Here is a 10,814-nt window from a genome sequence, read left to right as displayed (position 1 = left end):
GGTCACATTAACCTCAAAATGCTGCATGAGTTGTTAAGAAAATGTTATAGTGGGAATAAATGACTGCCAAAGAGCCTCTATCAATATTTGTTAAAACCATAGCAGTGATTCAGTTTTCATCACCACTTACTAAACAAGTGAACCAATCAAAATTGTTTCCTTTGGTTAAGAGTCTCATATGGCAGCAATGTCCACAGTAGCCAAAAATGATTTCTACTGAGTGTGCAGAAAAACTAAAACAAGGATGGGGAAAGAGCTGAGGAGCCTCTTCAAAAAGGGCCTTCCCCTAAAAGCTCTCACAGAGAGAAAAAATATTTTTGTAACTGTAAGAGGTGACGGATGTTACCCAAACCTATCGTGGTAATCATTTCACAATAGTCATTATGCTGTACATTTTAATTTACACAGTGTCATATGTCAGTAATATCTCAATAAAACTGGGGGTAGGGGAGGGCAGAAATGTAGGTTCCCAAGCCTCCCGGGAACTTTTCTGGTATAATCTGAAAGCAGCCCCTTGACATAGAGATCAGAGAGACTCAAGAAAGAAGCAGGCCATTCCATGTTGGTTGGTGGCAATTTTAATAATAGCAAAGGGAATTCACATACAAGACTTGCCTTGTGCAGCAGCAAGAAAACAAATCCCCAAAACCATCCATCGAATCTTAAAAGCTTATAAAGAGGTCTTAACTGGGCTTATTCCCCTATACTATCCAGGTGTTTTCAACACCACATCACTATCTCAAGGCGATGTCCTCGGGGCAGACTCCCCAAGAAGCAAGAAAGCCAAGGGGAACCGACATTCCAAAGTCAGGGGAAGGGGGGAGAAGACCCTAAGTGCCTACATCTAGCTCACAGGTCTATCAGTGATCACATCTGTTTTCAGTCACATTCCCCAACAGGAAGTCACCCATAAATTCTCATAACATCTTGAACACTGTTTGCCTTTATGAGATTCTGGCAAATGACTGTCGTTATTTATGCATATGTCTTGTCTTCTCAAGTAAGCTGTATTCGTGTTCATTCATTTGACAAATATGTATTGAGCATCTCAGTATACCAGACAGTGTGCTGGGTGCTGGGGACACATCACTGGGCAAAATAAAAATGTCCACCCTTATGGACCTTATACCCTAGTGGAGGAGAGAGGCCGTAAAATGATAAATAAGTAAATTATAGAGTCCACTAGTACATGGGGAGAAAAAAACCAGGATAAAGAAATGAGGTTTGCAGTTTTTAAAAACAGGGTGAGCTTCATGAGAAGATTAAAACTGAGCAGATGTCTGGAGAGTGAGTAGTGTTGACTGTTTTGAGGGCACTTATCACAGCTTAATCACCAAAAAATGTAGTACAGTTCCTTACATGTGATAAATATTTAATCAATGTTTACTGATTAAATAAAATTCAAAAACGTGGCTAAAACCACACACTAGATTAGTCAAGAATGGTGTGTCTTTAGTACATCAAAACTATGATTCCTACTGATACTAGAATGTCCCAGCTTTATCCCTAAGACAAAATAAAACAAAAACAAAAACCTAACACTGAATAATCAGTATGAATACAGTGGAAGTTATGTAAATTTACTGTTACCATTAAAAAAAGAGAGAAAACAGAACAATGCCTCTTCAGAAAACTGACTTTTACTAATCAGCCTCCTATTATTTTAAATCCAGAGTAAGCATTTACATTCCACATAACCTTTGGGTATATACATCAATTGTTCTTGGCTTTCTGCCCTAAGAACTCTTATGTGCCATGATCAACACTATGTTTGTCAAGAGGGACCTTGCCTTTTAAAGTTTAAATTACAAAGCTATTTCAAATATGTTGTGTATGAATTCAGTGATTAATGCATAATTATTTCATACTTACAAACTGTTCATCAGTAGTAATTTATATTTTAACTTATATACAACAAAGTTAATACGAGTAAACTTTTCAATAAATTATTTCACACAGGTATATGCTTATGAATCTATTTAATTAAGCTGTGTTAGAGAATACATATTTTTATACATATTTCATTAGATTCAGTTACAACATAGATTATTTCCAATGGGTATTTCTTATACTACCTTGATTATCAAAAACAGTTTGTATCATCTGCCACCAAACCTGTGCTATGTCAAAAGATATTTTTCTATTATCCATTTAATTACATCACTTTCAGCTCATCAGTTTCTTAAATGGACATCCTATTTTAAATCATTTGTGAATTCCCAAAATATGTTTTCCAATTATTATTTCTCTAATGAAGATATGTAACTGACCTATATTTACATATGTTTTCTCTACACAGTGATACATTTTAGAAAGAGAATAGTGTGGAAGGTGCAAAAGCTCTGGCTCTCCAAGGCAAGGCCAAAAAAAAAAAAGTGATATTTAGTTATATCTTCTGATCTTTACTCTTTGAGTTTATTATAAGTATGAGAGATTTCAATATTAGAGTGAGAACATACAGTTGAGATGTAATTTCAATAAAAATAATAATGTTACTATTCTACTGGGGGTAGTTTTATAGTATCAAAAAAACACCACGGTTTCAAATTCATTGGTAGTAAACATATTAGCTTTCTGGGCCAAAATGAAGAGCCTTTTAAGAAAAGGAGCCGTGCAGTTAGCAATGATGTAAATTAGTCAGGGTAGCAGGAATCCGGAGTCAAGGCTGTTTCCACCATCTTGGTCTGACCGCCATACATAATTGGGACCCGATTTGTGTAGCATTTGTTTCTGTCATAAGTGTAGCAGGTCTCAGTGTCTTCATCACAGAAATTGCTCTGCGAGGCAATAACTACTTGATTATCCAGCTCCACTTCTACAAGATCACATTTTTTACAGCTGAAAAATAAATAAATTCATTAGACAATCCCCATCAAATGTTGCCTCAGAATCTGAGTGACTGTTCATTCCTATCCAAAATCAGCTAGATCTGACAACGGACAAAACATAACTTCTTTCAGACCTCAGCTACTCTCCAATACAGAATAGTTTATAGGATTTTTCAATCTTTAATATATAAAAGTTAGTTGAAAGTAAACAATGTAATTAATGCTATGATAATATGATTGTTTTGTCTATACCATACAGCAACTCCTATTCTGTTAGGTTTGTTTCCACCTGTATACTGGGATTAAACAAATTTTCTATGGTGACAAGGAAAGCAGAATATCTTTAGGAAAAAGAAATTGTTTGCTGTTGGATTCCATAGCTTCTAAAGAAAATCTGCATGTTAATATGTCTGAAGTCCAATTATTTTACTATTAAGACAAACTGGCCCTTCCTGTACTAATGGCAATAATATCTTATTTAGAATGAATTTATAGCTAATTTTTATGTGATAAAGTCATAAATTTATGATATCTAATAATTAACATAGAAATTAATGCATTCAAAATCTCAAATTGTATTGGTAAATGTTTGCACCCCATATTTTCAGAAACATTCCTACTAACAAATTTAAAGTTATTAACTTCTATATCTATGTTAGCATGAAGGAAAATCGCTTACAGGTCAGACAAATGGTACACAAATTTCGTTCTCACTGGTGAGGTGGGATCAGAGATATTCTCCCTATTGTTCAGAGGAACACTAAAAAAAAAAGAAAAAAGAAATCAAAATAATGAAACAAGCAGATATTGCTATTTTTGGTAATAGGTATATTGCTGAGACAGTACCTACTATTTCATCGGGAATTTAGTACATTTAGCACTCTAAACACTCTAAAAGCACTCCACAGTAATACTACTGCTCAGATTTCACAGTAATTTGCCATATTTGAAACATTTCTCATTCAAAATAAACCTCACAGAAACTCCTCTGTCAATGATCATTGCTCTCCTGGCAAATCCCTATTTTTCCTTCAAAAACCAGCTCAAGATTTACCCTCTATATAATGATCCATTCTCACTCCTGAACAAACTCCTTCCTCTTGTTTCACTGAAGTTCACATATCTTTATTATAACAAATGCCATATCATAGTTGCTTGTCTACAGAGAAGTTGCTTCCCCAGACTACATAAATTCTTTGAGGCAAAGCCACTTATGTGTTTTCAGTGCCTTTCTAGATGTGTGGTGTGTATAATATGTTCAATATTTCTGGAATAAATGGACAGATATTATTATCCGTATTTTTGGAATGCAGAAATTATAAGCCAGAGATCTCAATGACCTACCCAAGTTCACACAACTAAATAGTAAAGCTGTAACTGGACTCGAGACCTCTTGATTTGGTGATGTTCCATGAAAAAATAAGTAACACTTATCAACTAGTTGAGGTGATTTCATTAATTTTTACATTTTTTCATATATGTCATCATTCCTCCACACATGCACCCCTCCCTACCAAGTGGCACAAAGGAAAACGTGAAGAGGGATTTAGCAGGACTATCTACATAGATATCAAGCCAAAACCTTAGATATCATCCCTGAGTTCCCCCCACCCCGTGATGATCGGTATCTAATCCATCTCACAGTTCAACTGATCCGGATTCTTGTTAATCTGTGCACTTGGTTCAAGACACCGCCATTTCTCTCCTAGATTGTAGCAATACGGTCCTTTAGTCTTGACCCCTCCAACGTATTAGTCACATTATTGCCAAAATGGCCTCTAAACTACAAGCCTGATATTCTCGGCTTAACAGTGTTTCCACAAAGAAAACAGAATAGCCCTTTGATGGCATAGAAGGCACTTCAGGATATGCCTCCACCTCTCCAGCCCCATCTCTCCCCATACCACCCTCTTTACATGCCAGCTATAAACAACCACCTGCAATTCCACAAATTTACCATGCTTTTCCCATCTCGAAGTCTTAACAATAACAAAAACGATAAGAGTTCTAACATTAACTAAGTACTTACAGTGTGCCTGGAACTAGGGAAAGCATGTTATGTGATGATCTCATAAAACCCGCACAGCAACCATTTCCTTTTCCTGGAATGACCTGCCTCAACTAGCAACCCTGTCATTCCGCACACACATTTACCCGGTTAACTCCCACTCAACCAGCTAAAAGCGTCTTCCACTACTTATTCCAAACACCCCTGCCTGACTCCCACTGCCACTCTCCCTTCACCCTCCAGGATTGGACCAGGTGCCCCTCTTTAGTCTCCTATAACATCGTGTGCTTATTCCTGCCATAGCATTTACAATACTGTATTGTAATTGCCTTTTAAATCCTTTAAAGTTCCCTATTAGACTGTAAATTGTTTCATGGCATGGACTGTGTTTTATATAAATTGTTGTATCAGCTCCAATCCTCAGTGGAATTCAGTAGAACTCAATAAATGTTTGCCAAATGAATGAATGAGTGAATGGATTTATTCTTCATTAAATTATAAAGGCTCTAGTAATATCAGAAAAGGCTTTAAATAATGAGAAAGATAATAAACACATATGAGTGTCTACTATGGGTTTTCAAACACTGTCCTAGATGCTTTTGTCTATTAGCATATTTAATTTTGTCCATTTAGCATATTTAATTCTTGCATATTTGGCAGCGTGGGTGGCTCAGTGGTTTAGTGCTGCCTTCAGCCCAGAGCGTGATCCTGGAGACCTGGGATACAGTTCCACTTCGGGTTCCCTGCATGGAGCCTGCTTCTCCCTCTGCCTGTGTCTCTGCCTCTCTCTCTCTCATGAATAAATAAATAAAATCTTTAAAAAAAATTCTCACATGAAGTCTATGTGTACATATACATACATAGATAATTATCTAACAGGTTCATGTAAGTGCTACATATCAAAAAGAGGAGTAGAGGGGCACCTGGGCGGCTCAGTTGGTTAAGTGGCTCACTCTTGATTTTGGCTCAGGTTATGATCTCAGGGCTGTGAGATAGAGCTCCCCAAAGAGCACCAGGCTGGGCATGGAGCCTGCTTAAGTCTCTCTCTTCCCTCTGCCCCTCTCCCCACCCCACTCTCTCACGTGTGTGCTCTCTAAAGAAAGAAAAGGAAAGGAGTAGAGACATAGGTATTACGTTCAAACAATGGCTAATATCAGAAAGTATCTCTGCTTACAACATGAAGAAAAAAGAAATTTAAAGTGCCACGTACATAATTCTGATGTTTCTCTCCACAATGTCTTCATTAGGATCATCGGGAGAAGGGATGATCCTGGAAGTAATCCGGGCACACTTACATTTGTTGTCAACAAGAACAGTCCTTTCTTCTTCATCTTGGGCTTGAAAGACAAAACATATTAAGAAGAAAGGGGAGAAAGGCCTATTCGTATAGTTTTATTGAGTTAATTTATCTTTTTTCAGTAGAAAAATTAAGTCTTATGATCAGTTTCAGCTTTCTCCCCCCCCCCTTTTTTTTAAGATTTTGTTTATTTATTCATGAGAAACAGAGAGAAAGAGACATAGGCAGAGGGAGAAGCAGGCTCCATGCAAGGAGCCCGATGTATGAGACTCAACCCCAGGACCCTGGGATCACACTCTGAGCTGATGGCAAAAGCTCAACCGCTGAGCCATCCAGGAGCCCCAGCTTTCTCCATTTTTGTTCTCTTTCCTAATCTAAAATGCTAAGTGGAATCTCACAGCATCATGAAGGAAATACAAATGCCCTCCAAACAAATTGTTTTCTTTTTCCCTTACACCAGTCTGTGGGAACTTGGGCTAGTTTTCACCTAATACTTTTAACAGAGGCACAGCGTTCTGAATAATGTAGCCTTGTAAAAATCAGTGCCAAATGACAAAATAATAGACTAGATTTCTCTCAGGCCAAAGTAATTATTCAAAAATGAACAAAAAATAACATCAGACTTTTAAGTCCCAGTTTGAAGTGTAACATCCTTCTTGAACTCCCACTTACACACTTTTTTTTCTCCTTAGATTGAATAAGAGTTAGGAACAGGAGAAAAAAAGGGGGGGTGGGCAGCCCGGGTGGCTCAGCAGTTTAGCGCTGCCTTCAGCCTGGGGTGTGATCCTGGAGACCAGGGGTCAAGTCCAACGTCGGGCTCCCTGCATCGAGCCTGCTTCTCCCTCTGCCTGTGTCTCTGCCTCTCTGTGTATGTGTGTATGTGTCTCATGAATAAATAAATAATATCTTTAAAAAAAAAAGTTAAGAACAGGCTCATTTGGGGGCACCTGGGTGGCTCAATGTTTGAGAATCTACCTTTGGCTCAGGTCATGATCCTGAGGTCCTGGGATCGAGTCCTGCATCAGCCCCCCACAAGGATCCTGCTTCTCCCTCTGCCTCTCTCTGTCTCTCTCATTCTGTGTCTCTCATGTATTAAAAAAAACAGACAAAAAAAAAAAAAATAAAACAGGTACCATCTTCCCCAATATAAGCCTACTTTGTGAGACCTTTAAATATTCTCCACTATAATTTTCCCAAACTTGATTATATTCTTCTTTTTCATAATAACAATCAGGTTATTATTGCATAAGGGTTCAATCAAATAAAATAATAAGTGCTATATTTATGAATATTTCTTATAAGAAATTATTTTTAAAGATACAGCATAGATAGATGTTAAGTGCTATAAATTTGCAAAAACAATTAAACAATAATAATGATGTTTGATACATTTTTGTTCTATTTTGTTTTTAAATTAAAGTTTTTATTTTTAGATCACTGTAAATTCATATGCAGTCATAATAAATACTAGAGAGAGAACCCAAGTACATTTTACCCAGTTTTTCCCAGTGGTAACATCCTGTAAAACTATAGTACAATTTCCCAACTAGAATATTGACTTTGATAGAATTTACTAATGTGAGCTTTTACTCAATGTAGGGTACTTAAACAAAAAAACTTATAACACAATACCATAAAATTAACCCATTAAATATGTTTTTTTATTTCTATAATTTTAACTAAACGACCTTTAAAATTTCCTCCGATCAAGCCTCAACTTAAAAAAATATTTAGCACATTAATCCAAGTTATAAAGGTTAAATGATCGGGATATATATAATTGTAACAGGAAGTCTAATTATTTCAGAGGTGTTCCAGAGCAGAAAGGACCTAATTACAGTATTTCAGTCCTGATGATATCAGTCATTACAAAAACACTTTAGACCATTGTTTTATACTTCTAATTGTTGGAAGTACTTTACAAGCATTATTATGGCATTATTCATAACTTTTTAATACATCTTCTGATAAAAGTGTATAGTATTGGAAAAGAAACATCAGGAATTCAATCCAAGATAATAATATAACTCTTCTTAACATTTTGAAAAGAATGAGATGACTTAAATTGTATTCTCTTTGCTGCTCCTATATTCCTAAATGTTTTTTCTTTTTTAATTTAAATTCAATTAATTAGCATATAGTGTTTTATTAGTTTCAAAGATAGAGTTTAGTGATTCATTGGTTGCACATAATACTCAGTGTTCATTTTTTCAAGTGCCCTCCTTAATGCCCATCACCCAGTTACCCCATCCCCCACCCACCTCCCCTCTAGCAACCTTTGGTTTGTTTCCTATAGTTAAGAGTCTCTCATGGTTTGTCTCCCTCTCCAATTTCATCTTATTTTGTTAAATGTTTTTCTCAATAAAACACAAACGAATGTGTAATGCCTGACCAAAAATACAGACTGAGTATGAGACTTGACTATTAAGTCTTAAATAGAAAATTTCTGTATTTTACTTATAGCATATAACTTATTTTCTTACCAGAAACCTAGGAAATAGCTATCACTTTTTATTACTATTTACTGTTATCACATAAAAATATTAGGCAGCCTAATATATCTACCAGAAAATGTACAAATACAGTTAATTCACCAGGACTTATAAAATTCTAACGTTCTCACTGACAGGCAATATTTTTCCAAATAAATCTGTTGTTATAGATTGTGCCTTGCTTTATCCAAGAGTACCTGAGACATATACCAGGTGCTCAGTAAATATTGTTAAATTTAATTTAGTTCAAACAAATAAGAAAATATACTTAACAACACATACTTGATATGAACATAATGAGTTTACTAAAAGGTGGTTCTTCAATACAGGCAAAATAGGACAGAAGTTAGGAGTGTGGGCTATAGGTCCAATAGCCTGGGTTCTACCTACCACATGTTTACTGTGTGACTGTAGGTAAGTTATTTCATCTCTTTAAATCACAGTGGACTCAACTATATGTTAGAAATATTAATAGTACCTATCCTCAAATGGTTATTGTGAGAATTAAATGGAATAGTACATGTAAAGTAGTAAGCATAATGCCTGGAAAATAGTATGTACTCAATAAATGATAGATCTTTTATATATATTTTAGGTATATAAACATGTTCATAAACATGTATTTATTATGTATAATTATAAATACTGTACATGTTTTAATACTATCATTGTGTTTAAATATTATTAGAAATTTATTATTTCTAATGCTAAATTAGTTAAAAATATATGTAAAATGACTATTCTTAATTACATCATACCCTGTTCTGAAATAAGAATAGTAAGCTCAGTGTTAGAAACAATCAGGCCAAATTATATCACTTCTAACGCATTACCCTTCTCGGTGAAAATTACTACATATTCAGAGTGTATTCCATTTTCTACATTAGTTTGAAAGGTTAACAAACAAAATAACCAAAGTTATGCCATCAAGTCATAGGCAACCTGTGTAACATTAAACATTGTTAAAGTTTACATAATAAATCTGTAGGCTCAGATCCAGGAAAGTTGTTAGAACTAATATCAGTCTCTGGGGAAGTAAAATCCCAATGCATTCCATATTGTAGTTATAGTAATTATTACTTCATTTCTCCAAAATATTTATTTAAGATACTCAAGGAGATGATTACTTATTTTCAAGATTCAATATGAATATTTATATAAGTATAGCTATCAATACTTATCCAGAAATACATATTTTCTAAGTTATAGTAGGCAAATGAATAAGAGAAAAAAAAAGAATAAAAAGAATTACAGTGAATCTTCTCTACAAAAGATCACTGCCCATATAAAGATTAAGGTATGTTAGAAAAAGCAGCCAGCTAGCTAGCTAACCAAAGCACAAACACAAATGTTTAAATCTAAAGAGCAGATCTGTGTTATATTTTTCCTTTTATGTGGGTTAATTTTCAAAATACCACATACCTGTCACAAGAACAGCCTTAACAAAAATGGCTAGGACTCCCCAGAAAAGCAAATAGTTCTTCATCATGACTTCACTTCTTTTTGAGAAACTGAAGCTAAAAAGTCAGGGTTAAGGTGTGTGATCTATAAGGAATGTGCAAATGATGGCGCTTCTGCTTTCTTAAAATAACACTCGAGGTAGCTAACAAACTAAAAACAATCACAACTGCGGTTGGAGTCTGAAATTCAAATGCTGCACTAGACAGGTTACCCTATTTTCTTCCAAAGTATCCCCCCAAAAGCCATGATTGATGCAATTATTCTTTATTTTACATTTACTGTATAATATTAAACCAAGAAGATTAATGATAATTTCAAGTAGGAGTACATTACGAATGTTTAAATAGGGGTTCTCAACTTTATTTCCTAGATAATAAAGTTTTCAAATCAAATATGTGACATTTGTTGTGCCCAGAACAGAAACTGAAGAGAAGAAGAAATTCACTTAAAGCCTTTGAATGAATAAATAAATAAATAAAATAAAATAAAGCCTTTGAAGGTCCCAACTGTATCTTACATCAACTTTTTCTCCAAGTCCTTAATTAACCAAGCTACCATATTTAAATATACATACTATATATGATATACCTAATATATACATATTCTGATTGCTTTCAGTTATTATATAAACTCAAACATTAAATTGGAATTTGAAACAGATGGATCCCAAATGTATCAGTTGCCATGGTTTAATTTTATAGCATTAAGGCAGACCTTGTGTTTGATCA

At 34.9% G+C, this 10,814-nt stretch overlaps 1 protein-coding gene across 1 annotated transcript; it reads right to left on the bottom strand.

The window, feature by feature from the left end:
* Window positions 1–562: 562 nt before the first annotated feature.
* Window positions 563–10,477, bottom strand: JCHAIN (joining chain of multimeric IgA and IgM). The gene is made up of 4 exons (XM_026003517.2): window positions 10,048–10,477; window positions 6,047–6,173; window positions 3,508–3,588; window positions 563–2,838 (listed from the first exon to the last, which is right to left on the bottom strand). Exons 1-4 carry the CDS (start codon window positions 10,112–10,114, stop codon window positions 2,634–2,636), a joined length of 480 nt encoding a protein of 159 aa, XP_025859302.1. The 5' UTR covers window positions 10,115–10,477; the 3' UTR covers window positions 563–2,633.
* Window positions 10,478–10,814: the final 337 nt, after the last annotated feature.

Source organism: Vulpes vulpes, chromosome 2 (assembly GCF_048418805.1).
Source record: "Vulpes vulpes isolate BD-2025 chromosome 2, VulVul3, whole genome shotgun sequence".
Taxonomy (NCBI): Eukaryota; Metazoa; Chordata; class Mammalia; order Carnivora; family Canidae; genus Vulpes; species Vulpes vulpes.
The sequence above is the reverse complement of the archived record's forward strand: the minus strand, read 5'-3'. Positions and strand labels throughout refer to the sequence as shown.